At 43.6% G+C, this 18785-nt stretch overlaps 1 protein-coding gene across 1 annotated transcript; it reads right to left on the bottom strand.

The window, feature by feature from the left end:
• Positions 1-16313: 16313 nt before the first annotated feature.
• LOC126235245 (uncharacterized) lies at positions 16314-18079 on the bottom strand. The gene is made up of 2 exons (XM_049943976.1): positions 17950-18079; positions 16314-16717 (listed from the first exon to the last, which is right to left on the bottom strand). Exons 1-2 carry the CDS (start codon positions 18077-18079, stop codon positions 16314-16316), a joined length of 534 nt encoding a protein of 177 aa, XP_049799933.1.
• Between the last annotated feature and the right edge of the window lie 706 nt (positions 18080-18785).

Here is an 18785-nt window from a genome sequence, read left to right on the forward strand (position 1 = left end):
ATGTATGTATGATAAATTGAGAACAACTGGATCTTTAATGCATCGGAAACATATCTGGCAAAGGAAAGTTACTAACAAGGAAACGGAAACTGGTACTCTTGACACTGAGGTTCGAGATACTTGTGTTATTTCACATCAAATTGCAAGGAAATCTGGTATGAGCCAGAGTAGCGTTGTTTGTGTTCTGCATCGCCGTAAATATTATCCTTACCATATCAGTCTCCACCAAAAAGTAACTGGTATGGACTGGACTGTATGTGTCGCGTTGAATTCTGCTGATGGGCTCAACTTCAGATTCAGAGGAATGACACATTTATTAATTTGATTTTATTTACTGATCAGGCTACATTCACGAACCATGAAAACGTTAATTTGCATAACATGCGTTATTGGGCAACTGAAAATCCATGTTGGCTGCAGCGAGTTGCACACCAAAAACCGTGGTTGGTCAATATATGGTGTACGATTCTGGAGGACAGAATTATAGGCCCCTATTTCATTGAAGGAAGAACACCACTTTCCTGCAAGAAACATTAGATTTATTATTGGAAAAAATATCTTCAGGAACAAGGAGCAGAATGTAGTATCAACACAATGGGTGTCCGGCACATTCTTCGCTGATGACTAGAAATGAATTGCAGAGACAATTCTCAAATCTTTGGATTGGATGTGGAGGAGATGTGTGGTGGTCGGGTTGTTCATCGGCATGAAGCCCTTGGAGTATTTCTTGTGGGGATTCGTATAAGACATTGATGTACCTCTTCAGGCTTTCCCGGCAATCTAATGACATCTTGGGTTGTCGGGTGTTGTGCCGGATATCAGCGTCGTACTTGCACGATATTTCGGTCATGTATCTCGTAACCTTCATCAGGTGCGACCTGAGTCTCAGGTTACGAGCTACGTGACCGAAATATCGTGCAAGTACGACGCTGATATCCGGCACAACACCCGACAACCCAAGATGTCGTATAAGACATTGTTTATAAAGATGTTCCAACTACACCTGAAGATATGCAAGAGAGAACTGTCAGAGCATGTGCTTTGATAAGTGCTAATGTGATGAGGAATACCACTCAATACATAATAAGAACATTGCAGCTCTGCATTGATACCAATGGTCATCACTTCGAACACCTTCTGTAAATGGACGTTCACACCACCTTTGTGACCTTCGTTGACCTTGAAAGACCTTGCTGTTACACATAATTGGATTTCTCTCAATAGCCGCAATCAGAAAATAAGTACCAAACTATTGCATACCATTTAAAAAAAGGAAGTTGACTTTCATATCTCTGAAGCGACCCCACCCTAGCAACAAACAACCAATGTCATATTATGGTCCACATTGTCCTATGCAACTATTGTTCCACAAACTTTTCAGCTCCTCTCATACTTTTGGAGTTATTATTTGTGGCAGTAGTTAGTGACTCACCCTGTATAATTTATCTCCTCTCTTTTTTAAAACATCTTTTGTTTTCTGTAATTTATACTCATAAAAGTTTCATTTTACTTCTTTACCATTTAAATCTCTTAATTTCTATGTTATTGGATTAAACTGATTGACAAATTAAATTTCAAAAATTTCTGTTGACCAACAGGCAGTACATCCTTTTTTCAAACATCCCTTTTTTTGTATTTCAATTTCTGAGTTAGAACAGTATTCATTTTGTAATTCTTTTCACTGGTTTAATTTTTACAGTTGAATGTTTTGTGTTGTTATATTCATCAACTAATTTCGTAGCTAGTTCAATCCATTTACAATTTCCTTGAAGAGAAAATTTTTCCACATCTTTTCTTTAAGTGTTCTGTTGTATCTGTCAATAACAGATGCTTTTAATTCTGTAAAAGTTGAATAATGATTAATGCTATATTTGTTTATCAGTTCTTGAAAATCTTTATTGTAGAATTCTTTACCATTATCTATTTGTATTTTTTAAATTTCTTTGATTTAAAATTTATTGAAAAGAATCAACTATATTTTTACCTATTTTACCTTTAATTGGAATAACCCAAGCAAATTTTGAGAAATCATACTAACAGTTAATAAATATTTATATCCTTTACTTATTTTTGAAATTACTTTCAAATTATCTTAGTCCATTTCAACTAGATCTACTTGTCATAAATCATCACTACTGAGAGAAATTGCATTTCTTCTTTTAAAATTTTTTACATTGTGTTATATAGTTCATTTGTACTTTCTTCACCAAGATTTAGACCTTTGCCTACAAAACTTTTTAAATACCTCACACATTTTCGTTTTACATACTGTACAAAGATCTTCAGTTCCTTGTCTTCTATTTTTAGTTATTACACTGTGAGGATAATGTGTTTCACTAAATTTTTTACTTTTCAAAGAATACCTATGCTTTTCCACTAATATAATATAAAAATTTAGTAAGATTTAAATTATTGTTACAATCTGGCATCATCATTTTATTCTAAAATAAGTTCATCCAGCCTGAGTAATTCACCTGAAACAAGTACAGTTTTAACTGATTGATTTAGAGTTATAAATATTTCAGCTTTGATTTTTATTTCATGTAATGGATCACTGAACTGAGTGGGATATAAAATTTGTAATACATCGATATTATGCCTTTTTAACTTCATTTTAAAATCTGTAGTTGACAAATCACCATCTTGTTGGCCTAATATAAAATAATTCTCAGGGATTTTACATCATATTCAAATGTATATTTCAATATTACATCACCCCTAATAAATTGAAATTTCAATTTTTGTTTGTCACACATTCTTTTCTGAAGATTACTTAAATGACTTACATATGGTGTTAAATATGCCTTCAGGAAATAATCTGTAAAAGATTTTTCTATTTCCTTTTGTTCTAGAGTAATTAGTGAGATAATTTTTATTAAGTTGATTACTTTTTTAGTAAGTTGTTCAGTAGTGAAATAATTACTGAGTTGTGTTAGAATACTTGTGTATTCAGGTTTTGTAACAAGATTGCTTAATTCACTTTTTAAGTTATGTTTTGTAATTGTATCGTAACCACTTATAGGATGTTTTAAATCTGCCGAGCTTCTATCTTGAAAAGCAATATATCCCTTAGCTACTTAATAAAAATGTTATGTAATTCATTATGAAATTGTTTAATTAAAACTTTCTATATTTGGATCTACTTTAGCTTCTAATAAATTATTTATGTTTTCTAAATTTATTTGGCCATTAATCATGTGATATCTAGGCCACAGCTTATTTCCAAAATTGTCCCTTTATTAGATTCAAAATATCATTAAATTTATAAATATCTTAACACAGTCTTAAAACAAGCAAACATAAATAATCACAAATTACCTTATTGAAGTTTTGTATTTTCTCAGTATTCTAGTTCTCAAATAATATTACCACCAAATTAATTAAAAACAAATTTTATATATTTATTCTTATAATAACAAATCCAGTGAGTACCAACATGATGTATGTAACATGATGTATCTAAATTCAGTGTTCCAGTTTAAAATTTTTTTGCTCATTAGGTAATTCATCAATTATATATACTCCACAAAAGTGTTAATTTTTAATTGTTCAGCAAGTTTTTCTACATCAAAATTACTTAATCGGTTAGGATACATGTGGATTATTTTATGCAATTTTTTTAACCCAATTCCTTTTTTCCATTGCGAAATTATGTCTTTTTTGTTCTTGTAATTCTTTATCAGGTTTTTCTGGTTTATTACTGCATTTGCAATTCCTGCAGAACCACCACCGATTGAACCAATTGTTGCTAGATTTGGTAATGCAGCTAATAGTAATTTTAAAAATCCACCATCATGTTTTGTTAATTCAGAACCTAATTTCTTTTTGGTTAAATATTTGATAATATTTTTCACAACTGGTGTACCTGGTGTAATGAGTAAATTACCACCACTTTTCTCTCTCTTTCTTTTTTGTGCATCAGTTAAAAATTTCCAAATTTTGTAGTTTCGTAGTATAATCATAAACAATCGAAACAGAAGAAGAAAGAGACAGTTGCATCACACATGTGGAAGTACTACTGGTAATAATAGTAATAAATATAATAATAATCAAAATAATAATAAGAATAAGTTTCAATAATCAATGCAAATTACACCACAAGTGCACATTGTTGTTGATTCAGAAGAAAAGCATACAAACTAACGCTCAACCGACATCCCTACTGCAACTCCACATGCCAGTCGCTCACAGTTACGCTTTTCCTGTGCTCCTTAAGTCATGTGTTACTTACGACTTACCATTATGCACCTTCCCCTAGACGACAGCATATAGCACAAACTATATTGGAGTTTTGGTTGATATTCTGACGATATAGAACGTTTGCTACCGATCTGACTGTCTGACATCTGGAAGTTTCGGGGTGAGTGAAGTGGAATGAGGACCTTTGGGTCCTCAGTTTTTTCATCTTGTTCTGACAATATCTGGTTCAGCCCATCAGAGTGAGTGTACTGACAGAACATGCGCCATTATGCATCGGAAAATCGCCAACAGTACTCTGAAGAGCAGTTGCATAATCTCAAGATTGGTGTTTGCTGCACAAAGTGTGCAAGTCTGCTGCCCACATCGTAACATGGTTTTTTCAGACAAGGTTTGTCCAGAAACTACTTAATCCATATATGGATCAACTCACAGAAGGTGAATGACTGTATGGATATTTTTAGTCAGTAAGAGAAACAGCACACACTGCATTGACAGTACCGTCACAAGTGTATGAGATGTAGAGTGAGGAGACGACAATCAGCTGATGCATTGTAATCTCCTGGCTCATTTATCTGATCTCTCTCACTGTGATTTTTACCTGTGGGGCAAATTGAAGGATCAGTTGTACTCATCTAGTCCTCGCACACTGGAAGAGGTGTAGCAAAATATTGAAAACGCTATTGCTGATATCCGACAGGCACAGCTACTACGCATCTCTCGCAGTTTCATAAATCGAGCGTAGTGCTTCAAAATGGTTCAAATGGCTCTTAACATCTGAGGTTATCAGTTCCCTTAGAACATAGAACTACTTAAACCTAACTAACCTAAGGACATCCATGCCTGAGGCAGGATTCTAACTTGCGACCGTAGCGGTCGCGCGGTTCCAGACTGCAGCGCCTAGAACCGCTCGGCCGCACCGGCCGGCGAGCGTAGTGCTAAACCAGCGTACGGTGGCCATTTCCAGCATCTTCTGTGATATTAATTAACAACGGTAAATATTTTCCAGGTCAGTTTTATTTCGTCCATCCAGTTTTTTTTTTTTTTTTTGAAGGGACCATTACAGTTCGCTGTCAAACGCTAAGCATTATAAATCTGATTGTAGCGGTATTAGCAACAATATGAATTAGGACAGATTGCTGTATAACACAAAGAGAAGGCTTTGAGAGGGAAAGAGGAACATTTAAAAGTACTTTAGAAAGTAGGTTAAGCTATTGGAAGCGTCTTACACCAGATTTAAAAAAACACTCACACACATTAATATATATTTGACTCGCCCACTTACAAGACCACTGTCGTCTCCGGACGCTGAGGGTCTACTGCAGCGAATACTGATCTCTGTTGGGGGTGGGTAGTCGTGTGAAGAAGGGGCACAGAATGGGGAGGGGGGGGATAGCAGCGTGGGTGTAGTGGAAGATATTGGGGGTGCGTGCAGGGACATATGGGGACAGGCTGGCGGTTTGCTAGGGGCAGCGTCTGGAGCCTGCGCGGCAGGAGAGTAGTGGAGAGAAGCAGAAAAGGTAAAGGGGCTATGTAGATGTGCTGGGGGATGAAGGCCTGTATCAGGTTAGAGTGTAGCAGCGAAGTGTGTAGAGGCAGGTGGAGGACAGGAGTTAGCAAAGATTGCAGCCAAAGAGATTTACATGAACGAAGGATGTGTTACAGACCTAGTTCCCGGCTGTGCAATTCGAAAAAATGGTGTTGGTGGGAAGTGAAGCAGTTATTGTAGTCATTCACACTCGGTAACTAGTAGTCCGACTGTCTCTCGTCCACAGTTTGATGCGGGCAATTCGTGCGGACAGACAGCTTGTAGAACGCCACACAGTGGTTGCTTCTAATTTGGTAGACCACACTGCAGTTTTGGTTTGTTGGCCTTGCCTTTGACGAAGTAGGAAATGCCTGTGACAAGACTGAAGTTGGTGATTGTGGACGTATGTGACAGATCTTGCATCTTTGAAGGAGTAGAGCGTAGTTTCTGTGTGAGTAGACGGTGAGTGGAGTGTGGTCCGGCAGGCGCGGCGGCTGCGCGAGCAAGAGTATGCAGAGCACTTGGCGTGGATGCGCGAGATGCGGCGTCGTGGGCGCCGCCTGATGGCGATGCCGGAGCCCGAGCCCTTCTGGCTGCCCCACATGCTGGAGGAGGGCACAGAGGCGAACGCCGCGGCCGAACACCGCCGCCAGTCGTTTCCCTCCACCCGCAGCCGGCCGGACTCCTCTGGCCGCTACGACTCCGACCTCGAGCAGGTCTCCAGCAGCGACACAACCGTCAGCGAAACTAACAGCGATACCACCATTGCCAGCAGCAGCGGCAGCTCCGGGCAGGACGCTGCACACAACGTCGAGGATGCGCCCAGTAAAGAAGGCATCTGAGCCATGTCGCTTGTGCATCTACCACATTTCCGCATTAAAGACTTCTGTCATGATTTGCGTGTATGTCTTTTCACAGTCCATGGGATAACTAAACCTCTCTACCAGTAGAAAGCGAACTGTAGAGTGAGACATTGATGTCGATATTGTTCTGGTAGTAATATATTGTTTCCAACCATTGTGTAAGGAAGTCGCTTATTATTTAATTCTGTCATCCACCTTTTATGTCACTCAGTCACATTCCACACATTACCTACATCTACATATACACTACTGACCATTAAAATTGCTACACCACGAAGATGACGTGCTACAGACGCGAAATTTAACTGAGAGGAAGAAGATGCTGTGATATGCAAATGATTAGCTTTTCAGAGCATTCACACAAGGTGGTGCCGGTGGCGACACCAACAACGTGCTGACATGAGGAAAGTTCCAACCGAATTCTCATACACAAACAGCAGTTGTCTGGTGAAACGTTGTTGTGATGCCTCGTGTAAGAAGGAAAATGCGTACTATCACGTTTCCGACTTTGATAAAGGTCGGATTGTAGCCTATCGCGATTGCGGTTTATCGTATCGCGACATTGCTGCTCGCGTTGTTCGAGATCCAATGACTGTTAGCAGAATATGGAATCAGTGGGTTCAGGAGGGTAATACGGAACGTCGTGCTGGATCCCAACAGCCTCGTATCACTAGCAGTCGAGATGACAGGCATCTTATCCGCATGGCTGTAACGGATCGTGCAGCCACGTCTCGATCCCTGAGTCAACAGATGCGGACGTTTGCAAGACAACAACCATGTGCACGAACAGTTCGACGACGTTTGCAGCAGCATGGACTATCAGCTCGGAGACCATGGCTGCGGTTACCGTTGACGCTGCATCACAGACAGGAGCGCCTGCGAAGGTGTACTCGACGACGAACCTGGGTGCACGAATGGCAAAAAGTCATTTTTTCGGACGAATCCAGGTTCTGTTTACTGCCTCATGATGGGCGCATCCGTGTTTGGCGACATCGCGGTGAACGCACATTGGAAGCGTGCATTCGTCATCGCCATACTGACGTATCACCCGGCGTGATGGTATGGCGTGCCATACGTTACATGTCTCGGTCACGTCTTGTTCGCATTGACGGCACTCTGAACAGTGGACGTTACATTTCAGATGTGTTGCGACCCGTGGCTCTACCCTTCATTCGATACCTGCGAAACCTACATTTCAGCAGGACAATGCACAACCGCATGTTGCAGGTCCTGTACGGGTCTTTCTGGATACAGAAAATGTTCGACTGCTGCCATGGCCAGCACATTCTCCAGATCTCTCACCAACTGAAAACGTCTGGTCAATGGTGGCCGAGCAACTGGCTTGTCACAATACGCCAGTCACTACTCTTGATGAACTGTGGTATCGTGTTGAAGCTGTATGGGTAGCTGTACCTGTACACGCCATCCAACTCTGTTTGACTCAATGCCCAGGCGTATAAAGGCCGTTGTTACGGCCAGAGGTGGTTGGTCTGGGTACTGATTTCTCAGGATCTATGCACCCAAATTGCGTGAAAATGTAATGACATGTCATTTCTAGTATAATATATTTGTCCAATGAATACCCGTTTATCACTGCATTTCTTCTTGGTGTAGCAATTTTAACGGCCAGTAGTGTACAAACACTCGTCACTGTCCACCAAACGTACCTGTCCATGGAAGGCTAATCATAACATTTCCTGTTGTATCCGCAAATGGAGAGAAGGGAAAAAGACTATCTGTATACTTATGTACGAAGCTCATTTTTCTTGATTTGTCTTCGTCACTCTTATGCGAGATGTACGTTGGTGGCAGTAGAAATCAGTCTGCGGTCTGTCTCAAATACTGGTCCTCTAAACTTTCTCAACAGTGTTTCACGAAAACAACGTCTTTCTGTCATCAGTGTTTTCCATTTGAGTTCATGTACGAGTAGCAAATCCGTCATACTTGCGTGTAGGTCGAACCTAATAGTGCGACGTAGCAGCAATCCTCTGAAATTCTTCGATATTTTCCATAAATCTGGCCTGGTGGGGATCACAGACATAAATTCATAGACTTAAGAGCCAAAGAAACTGGTACACCTGCTTAATATCGTGTAGCGCCTACGTGAGAAAGAAAAAGTCCTGTAACACGACGTGGCGTGAGGTCGACAAATGTCTGAAGTAGTGCTGGAGAGAACTGACACAATGAGTCCTGCAGTGCTCTCCATAAATCCGTAAGAGTACGAGGGGGTGGAGATCTCTTCTGAACAGCACGTGGCAAGGCATCCCAAATATGCTCAATAATGTTCATGTCTGCGCAGTTTGGTGGCTAGCGGAAGTGTTTAAACTCAGAAGAGTGTTCCTGGAGTCACTGTACAGCAATTCGTTTGGGGGGTCGCATTGTCCTGCTGGAATTGCCCAAGTCCGTCGGAATGTACAGTGGATCAGACAGGATGCTTACGTACGTGTCACCTGTCAGAGTCGTATCTGGACGTATCAGGGGTCGCGTATCACTCCAGCTGCACACGCGCCACACCATTACAGAGCCTCCACCAGAATGAACAGTCCCCTGCTGACATACGGGGTCCATGGATTCACGAGATTGTCGCCATACATGTCCATCTGCTCGATACAATTTGAGACGAGACTCTTCTGACCAAGCAACATGTTTCCAGTCATCAACAGTCCGATGTTGGTATTGACGGGCGAGGCGTAAAGTTTTGTGTCGTACAGTCATCAAGGGCACACGAGTGGGCCTTCAGCTCCAAAAGCCCATACCGTTGGTATTTCGTTGAATAGTTCGCACGCTGACATTTGCTGATGTTCCAATAATGAAATTTGCAGCAATTTGCGGAAGAGGTGCACTTCTGCCACGTTGAACCATTGTACTTAGTCTTCGTTGGTGCCGTTCTCGCAGCATCTTTTTCCGCCCGCAGCGATGTCGCAGTTATGATATCTTACCGGATACCTGATATTCACGGTACACTCGTGAAATTGTCGTACGGGAAAATCCCCACTTCATCACTATCTCGGAGACGCTGTGTCCCATCGCTCGTGCGCCGACTGTAATACCGCATTCAAACTCACTTAAATCTTGATAACCTGCCATTGTAGCAGCAGTAACCGATCTAACAACTGCCACAGACACTTTTGTTACATACGCGTAGCCGACAGCAGTACCGTATTCTGCCTGTTCACATTTCTCTGTATTTGAATACGCATGCCTATACCAGTTTCTCTGGCGCTTCAGTGTTTATGTACATTCCATCACTGGGTATGCGAGTGATTAGAGCTGCAATTCTCTGTGACAAAACAGCCACGACAGTGCATTACTGTTATTCGTGTTTGACGCTGTCACCAGGTCTGGTATGATATACACTGAGCTAACTAAAGTCATGGAATAGCGATATGCACATAAACTGATGGTGCTAGTATCGCGTACACAAGGTAGAAAAGGCAGTGCACGTTTCCTACGTGATTATGGCCGCACGACAGTAATTAAGAGACTTTGAACGCGGAATGGTAGTTGGAGAGAGATGCATGCACCATTCCGTTTCGGAAATAGTTAGGGAATTCAATATTCCGAGATCCACAATGTCTAACGTATGCCGATAGTATCAAATTCCAAGCAAGGCCTCTCACCAAACCGGCCGCTGTGCTTGAGCGGTTGCAGTCCGGAACCGCGCAACCGCTACGGTCACAGGTTCGAATCCTACCTAGGGTATGGATGTGTGTGATGTCCTTAGGTTAGTTAGGTTTAACTAGTTCTAAGTTCTAGGGGACTGATGACCTCAGATGTTAAGTACCATAGTGCTCAGAGCCATCTGAACCATTTTTTGAGCCTCTCACCACGGACCGTGGCCTTGAATTAAAGACCGAGAGCAGCGGTGCTTGGTTGGAGTTGTCAGTGTCAACAGACAGCAATACTGCGTGAATAACTGCAGAAATCAATGTGGAAGGTACAACTAACGTATTGGTCAGGACTGTGCGGCGAAATTTGGCGTTAATGGGCTATGGCAGCAGACGACCGAATTGAATGCCTCTGTTAACAGCACGACATCGCTTGCAGCACCTCTCCTGGGCTCATGGACATATTGGTTGGACCCTAGACGACTGGAAAACGGTGGTCTGGTCAGATGAGTCGCGAATTCGTTTGAGAAGAACTGATGGTAGGGTTCGCGTGTGGCACAGGCCCCACGGTGGGGCGGACCCAAGTTATCAGCGAGGCACTCTGCCAGCTGGTGGCGGTTCCATAATGGTGTGACCTGTGTTTACATGGAGTGACTGGGTCGTAGTTACGTTCTGCTACTTGGAGACCTTCTGCGGCATTCGTGGAATTCTTGTTCCCAAATACTCTGTGGAATTTAAGCATCTCCGTGCGAACTCGATAACAAAGATATACAGACTGTATTAAGCTACGGCAAAGAGATTATTATTCCATGTTGGACATTGGAAGAGAGATGCTCTATGTCGGATTGAGAGGAGATTGTTGGAAGCCGCCAATGAGGCAGTATGGTATTGAAGAAAATAAATACATATGAAAGCATAAAAGGAGTATCAGATGTGTAGAGTTCATAACCCTTAATCATTTCAAAAGAAATATTCAGTGATTATTAAGACGCATGTGGTTCGGAAGTGCTGTGTGGTTTCATTGTGAGAACCTGCAGTTTTACACGGTTTTGGGATTCGTCGAGAATATTTCTCCGAAGACCTAAATAATTTCACAAACTACAGTTGGACGCCACATTCCATACAAAAATGGCTCTGAGCACAATGGGACTTAACATCTGTGGTCATCAGTCCCCTAGAACTTAGAACTACTTAAACCTAACTAACCTAAGGACATCACACACATCCATGCCCGAGGCAGGATTCGAACCTGCGACCGTAGCAGTCGCGCGGCACCGGACTGAGCGCCTAGAACCGCGAGACAACCGCGGCCGGCATTCCATACACATGACACAGCGTAGCACTTGGCTGTACCGATCGATTCCCGTAGAGCAATAAATTATCTTTAGCGATTTCAGGTAGAGAAGTTCCAGCAAGGAGACTCAACGAGATCTGATGCTGCGAAAAGCATATGGTATTACCGTATTCTATAACTTACTGAGAACAGTAAGCAAAATGGTTCAAATGGCTCTGAGCACTATGGGACTCAACTGCTGAGGTCATTAGTCCCCTAGAACTTAGAACTACTTAAACCTAACTAACCTAAGGACATCACACACATCCATGCCCGAGGCAGGACTCGAACCTGCGACCGTAGCGGTCTCGCGGTTCCAGACCGTAGCGCCTAGTACCGCACGGCCACTCCGGCCGGCAAATAATAGAGGGGATAAAAGTAAGAACTTTAAAGATGACAATACTCCATGTCACCAGGCCACAACTGTTGGTGATTCATCTGAAGAACATTCTGGACAGTTCGTGCAAATGATTTGGCCACGCAGATCACCCGACATGAATCCCATCAAACATAATTGAGAGATTAGTTCAAGCACAAAATCCAGCATAGGCAACATTTTCGCAATTATAGATGGCTATAGTTACAGCGTAGCTCAGTATTTCTGCAGGGGACTTTCAACAACTTGTTGAATGCATGCCAAGTCAAGTTACTGCACTAGGCCGGACAAAAGGAGGTCCAACACACCTTAGGAGGTATTCCATGACTTTTGTCACCTCAGTCAGTAAGAGAATAAACAGTGACATATGTTGAATTATTACTGTTAAAGTCTGACCACTACAAGAGGCTTTTTCAGTATAGACTTTAAAATCCTTTCCGAACTTGTTGTGGATGTTATCGGCGGAAGTTGCTAGGCGCTGTTGGGGGATCGGTAAAAATTGTTAGCTATGTACAGATTTCAGGCCTGTGGTCAGATCTCGCCATAAGAGTAGTTTGCAACAGGGATTTAATTATTGATTTAGGAGTACTGAGAAGTTTTAACTGTAGTTTCTTGAGGCTTTCCCGGCGGACTGTTTGGAAATATGTTTTCAGGCGAGGCGTCGGACATTGGTGTTAAATTTCCACAATATTTCGTCAGCATAAATGACCGACATCCTAAGCTGCAGCCGGCCGGGGTGGCCGAGCGGTTCTAGGCGCTACAGTCTGGAACCGCGCGACCGCTACGGTCGCAGGTTCGAATCCTGTCTCGGCCATGGATGTGTGTGATGTCCTTAGGTTAGTTAGGTTTAAGTAGTTCTAAGTTCTAGGAGACTGATGACCTCAGAAGTTAAGTCCCATAGTGCTCAGAGCCATTTGAACCTAAGCTGCAGGTGAACTCACTGCTGATGCTGTGACTGAAACTTCCTATTTATTTCAGTCTGAGAAGAAACTGCGCAGATATGCTGATCGATAGCGAGGGAGACAGTTAACAGCGCTGACACGATATCGGCAGGCAGCTCCCGACGAAGGGGCATTGGGACTTCCGATAGCAGTTCACAATATGACTGACAGCCGTTGTGCGTGTGTCGAGGCTGTTCGTTCATTGTCTGACAGATGGCATAGTCTGTCTCGTTACCGATCAGCATATCTGCGTTATTGGTCACCAAATTTGGCGCGTGGACACCTGCGCAGTTCCTTCTCAGACTGGCATAAATAAAACGCTTCGCAAACTGCCTGTGCTCCTTTCCACCCCCGTTCGTTGCCGCGCCTGTACTCCCACATCCACATCCCACCCGCTCTCCATCTCTCCCCACTCCATACCCTTGCCCAAGATGGCTTCCGCCAACACCCCCTCCCTGATGATGCCCTCATCCCCTCCATCTACCCCTCCTACCAACTTTGATCCTCCCCTTCCTCCCCCTGTGTTTTTCCCCCAGGGCACCCTCTCTCCCTCCTCTCTTCCTCCCTCCCTCCTCTCACCCCTGGACTTCCACTACCCCCCTACCTTCTCCCCTCCCCCTCCCTTCTCCTCTGCCACTGGCGTCAACAACCTCCCCCTCTCCCTCCTACCCACACCTCTTCCCTTTGGCAGGTCCCCAGCTCTGTGGGTGAACAGTGAACCTTCGTGCACCGGAGATCATCGCCAGTGTTTGTGTGTGTCTTCGTGTTAGTGCTTAAGTTGGTTGGTTGGTTGTTTTAGGGAAGGAGACCAGACAGCGTGGTCATCGGTCTCATCGGATTAGGGAAGGATGGGGAAGGAAGTCGGCCGTGCCCTTTCAGAGGAACCATCCCGGCATTTGCCTGGAGTGATTTAGGGAAATCACGGAAAACCTAAATCAGGATGGCCGGACGCGGGATTGAACCGTCGTCCTCCCGAATGCGAGTCCAGTGTCTAACCACTGCGCCACCTCGCTCGGTAGTGCTTAAGTGTCTCACCGTTTGTGCTCCACCGGTCACGTTTATAATTTCTGTCTTCTCCAATTGTGTCCAAGTGCTGAGCGTTTTTTATTCGGACAATGCGCCTGTGAACAGCTTCGGGTATTTTACTATGTCTGTCTACCGTTTTCTATCCACCGTGTTTGTTTTGCTTTTATGTCTCTCTTTATACTGTCTGTGTTATCTGTGGCCGAACAGCGGCATAGATAGGCCGCTGCCGGCCTGCCTTTCGTGTAAAGGTGTCAAAATAACAATACAGAAAAGAAAACCGCCTGTGCAGGGGGTACCGACGTCGCACATGGCATTGCTGCGCTCGTATTGTCAGTGTGCACGAGCAGACACTGATCGGCCGATGCATGCGGGGCTGCTACAGTGGTCCGTTCTCGGCCCCCTGCTCTACTCCCTGTACACAGCCGATACTGAGCGGGTGGCATGCGTGGAGTTAGCACTCTAATGTGACGACATGGCGTTGTTCACCCGCAGCACGAACGTGGTCGCGATGCGACGACGTTTTCAACACGGCTGTGACGTCCTGGTTGCCTTATCCACCAAATGACGCCTAAAATTCAACGCCGTGAAGAGCCAGGCGGTCGTCTTCTCGAGGAAGATGCTGCAACCGGACCTGCCGCCAGTCACAAACATGTGTGGCATCATTCCATAGTTACGGACTGGCAAATACCTCGGGGTGACGCTACATCAGAGGCTGACCTAGGTGGCACACACCAGGGACGTCAGGGCGCGCATCTTACCCGCTGCTCAACCCTTCCTCCTACATCTACATACATACTCCGCAATCCACCATACGGTGCGTGGCGGAGGGTACCTCGTACCACAACTAGCATCTTCTCTCCCTGTTCCACTCCCAAACAGAACGAGGGAAAAACGACTGGCTATATGCCTCTGTACGAGCCCTAATCTCTCTTATCTTATCTTTGTGGTCTTTCCGCGAAATATAAGTTGGCGGCAGTAAAATTGTACTGCAGTCAGCCTCAAACGCTGGTTCTCTAAATTTCCTCAGTAGCGTTTCAGGAAAAGAACGCCTCCTTTCCTCCACAGACTCCCTCCCGAGTTCCTGAAGCATTTCCGTAACACTCGCGTGATGATCAAACCTACCAGTAACAAATCTAGCAGCCTGCCTCTGAATTGCTTCTATGTCCTCCCTCAATCCGACCTGATAGGGATCCCAAACGCTCGAGCAGTACTCAAGAATAGGTCGTATTAGTGTTTTATGAGGGGTCTCCTTTACAGATGAATCACACCTTCCCAAAATTCTACCAATGAACCGAAGACGACTATCCGCCTTCCCCCCAACTGCCATTACAGGCTTGTCCCACTTCATATCCCAAATATTTAATCGAGCGCTACACTACTAATGCAGTATTCAAACATCATGGTATTCTTTTTCCTATTCATCTGCATTAATTTACATTTATCTATATTTAGAGTTAGCTGCCATTCTTTACACCATGTCCTCTGTCTCCCCACAGCATGGACTCACTATGTACCTGGCGCTTGTCTGGCCAGTACTTCAGTACGCGGCCATGGTGTGGGGCAGTTTCACCGCCTCGCACGTTGCGACACTTCAACGCATGCAAAACCGTTCGCTGAGACTTGGCCTCCAGGCCTGCCGCACACTGCATGCAGCAGAGGCAGAGCAGAGGCGTAGCAGAGCAACAGAGGTTTTGCCGGTCAGCGCACACTGCACGCAGCAGAGGCACGACAGAGCTCGGTGGTGGCCCAGCGCTCGCGAAACACAGAATGCCCAGCAATGTCCACCGTGAATCTGTCTATGCACTTAGATTCCGATTCTCATTCGGAACTCAGGAGTGTTATTTTATTGTACAGTGCATACAAGAACAGAAAAAGATCTCTATGGAAAAGCAAGTACATGCAAAAGCGAAGAACACATGGCGAATACGTGTTGTCTACGGAAGTTCTTGATCACGTATTCAGGGAAAGCTTCCGACTGAAGAGACGGCAGTTTGAAGAGGTTCATACACTGATAGAGCAAGACATAAGAGGAAAACCAAGTCACATGCGGGAGCCCATACCTACAGAAGAAAAATTAGCTGTATGTTTAAGGTATGCAATTGAAAAAAGTATTTTTTCTCTCAATATTTATTAAAGTTCAGAGAAACAATTTCCATCTGTAAATTTGTTAAAATAATGAACATGATAACACTGTTTATAGTAAATGTGGTGCTGAAGGTTCAAACTCCATACCAGGAGAGTCAGATATTGACGTGGTAGACGAACTATTTTCTGTGCTGCATGATGGTATTGATGAATGATGTTGAGCCACTGGTTTAGTTAAAATTTCCTCCTCCGTTTCAGATACTATCTGAAACACTTTTTTCTTTACCAACACTTGGTAGGCCTTTGGCATCTCTTTTGTTGACAGGTACATCGACATGACAAATTGGTGTAAGGCGTCATTTTCTTGATGCAGTGATCTTTCGCGTAAAATGTCTCTTTTTCTTAGCTCTCTCTTCGTAGCTGTTAGGCCTAATACTTTCAAGAATGATTTTACTGACATCTGCTTTCTTCTTCTTCTTTGACAATGGCGTCCCCAAGTCGTCATGTGTTTCGTTCCTCTGTGTGTCTATTACGTCATCTCCTCCACCATCATTTGCAACACTCGTTGTAGCATTTACCTCTTCCATCATATTTGTTACTGTACCTCTGTTGGCCATATATGGAACTAAAAATTCCATCTGATTTTGGTACAGCCATGGGCGGATTGAGGTCGCTGCTTGCCCACTCTTCTTTTTCTGTCTGCGGAGCGCATCTCGATGACAATCCCTAAGTTTTCTCCAATTTTCTTTCGCTGTTTCCACTGCAACAAGGAATTCCTGAATTTAGTTTTTCATATATTTCCGTATAAAGTGACATAACAAAGGTGAACAGCTATATTTTCGAATAGTTTTGCTCCATTCCCCTAGCAGTGTCAGAAACAATCTGTGACGTCGTGTACTCGTACCATAAATGTCGAAACACTTAGTAACTTTCTGTCCACTCTGCTTATGCGACATAAACGGATTGTTGTCTTTTTTCATTTTAGGTATTTAACGACGGGGGACATGTTTAAAACCATCGCTCTAAGCTACCGCATGGGTCAAAGGACAGTGTTGAAGATAGTTTATGATGTGTGTGGAGCGATATGGAAGCATCTACAACCCATTTATCTACCTTAGCCAACAACATTTATGGAGGGAAAATATTGCTTCTAACTTTGAGAGGAAATTGCAGTTTTACAATTTTCTTGGAGCTGTTGATGAAAAACATATCATTTTGCGAAAACCTCAATTATCTGGTTCCTCATTTTTCAATTATAAACAGATTGCTCTGTAGTATTAATGGTTGCTTTCGATGCTCATTACAGATTTACCTCTATAGACGTCGGTTCAATGGGCAGATTTAGTGATGGAAATATTTTTTCTAATTCAGTGTTACGAAGAAAACTGACTGACGGAACTTTAAATATCCCAGGAGATAAATCGCTTCCTGGACAACAAAATACAGCCCCTTACGTTTTCGTAGGTGATGAGGCATTTCTGTTATTAAAAAACTTAATGCGACCGTACCCTAAATGCAGAGTTACTGGTAATGACAAAAATAAAGTTTATAATTACAGACTGTCTCGTGCCCATCAAACTGTAGAGTGTGCATTTGGTATCTTGAGTTCCCGATTTCGTGTGTTTAAACGGCCTTTTGAGTGTAAACTAGAGACTGTAGATAGAATTGTGACAGCTACATGTGTACTTTATAATTACTTGAGGACTGATAACATTACGTCAAATGATCTCGCCGAGGAGGACGACATGGGACCTCTGAGTACCAACCAGCTTCTGTCGCCTGCTCCAAGTAGGTGCAGAAACACGAGTGAAGCGTTTCTTACGAGAGAAAAATTTAATGAGTGTTTTAATTCACCAGAAGGTTTTGTTCAATGGCAGTATGCAGCTATAAAAAAAGGCGAATACTAAAGAGAGCGACTTATGTCGTTAATATTACATGTATATTGTGAAAATGCATATCAAATAAATAAATCAATTATTAAATAATACTTACAATTGATGTAATGTAATTCCTCTGCAACCTTCTTCCATATTTCGTCCTTCAATTTACTCCGCATGTAGTCCGGATGACTGGTGTCGTACAGCACTGGGTTGTCCTGAACTATCTGAATGAGGTGTTCCATAACTAAAAAACTTCGTACAAAAACGAAAGTGAGGTACTGTCGCAGACGCACACACTGCTGCTGGAAAGTCACTACTGGCCGAGCGCAGCGCGGTGCCACAGACCACCTCCGTGGTGGTGCGAACCGCTGACAGAGATGGGATCGGAGATAACGGGCCCCTCAGGCCGCAGCTAGAGGAAAACTGTGCGGCTCTGACAGAGGGTCAGAGGGCTGACCCAGCTAATCCTGCCCTGCGCCTCGGCTGCGTGCAGTATGCGGTGCCTCATTGGAAAGCGTGCTCTACAAAAGCGGCTCTGCCGCTGCTGCGTGCAGTGTGCGCTGGGCCTTTACAGTTTTAACTCGCGGTCAAAGCAAAGCTGGCTACTGTTATTGAGATTCATTTCGCAGGTCGAGCAGATGCGCAAAACTATAGGCCTATATCTAGGACATCGATCTGTTGTAGAATTTTAGAACATGTTTTTTGCTCGCGTATCATGTCATTTCTGGGAACCGAGAATCTACTCTGTAGGAGTCAACGTGGATTCCGGAAACAGCGATCGTGAGAGACCCAACTCGCTTTATTTGTTCATGAGACCCAGAAAATATTAGATACAGGCTTCCAGGTAGATGCCATTTTCCTTGACTTCCGGAAGGCGTTCGATACAGTTCGGCACTGTCGTCTGATAAACGAAGTAACAGCCTACGGAATATCAGACCAGCTGTGTGG

The sequence above is a fragment of the Schistocerca nitens genome, chromosome 2, assembly GCF_023898315.1.
Source record: "Schistocerca nitens isolate TAMUIC-IGC-003100 chromosome 2, iqSchNite1.1, whole genome shotgun sequence".
NCBI classification, from domain to species: Eukaryota; Metazoa; Arthropoda; class Insecta; order Orthoptera; family Acrididae; genus Schistocerca; species Schistocerca nitens.

What these genes read in the sequence shown, in the direction of transcription:
- LOC126235245 (XM_049943976.1), bottom strand. Translation starts at nt 18,079, where the DNA reads ATGGAACACCTCATTCAGATAGTTCAGGACAACCCAGTGCTGTACGAC. An exon ending in GGAATTACATTACATCAATT is followed by an intron (nt 16,718 to 17,949) that starts GTAAGTATTATT and finishes TCCTTGTTGCAG; the next exon opens with TGGAAACAGCGAAAGAAAAT.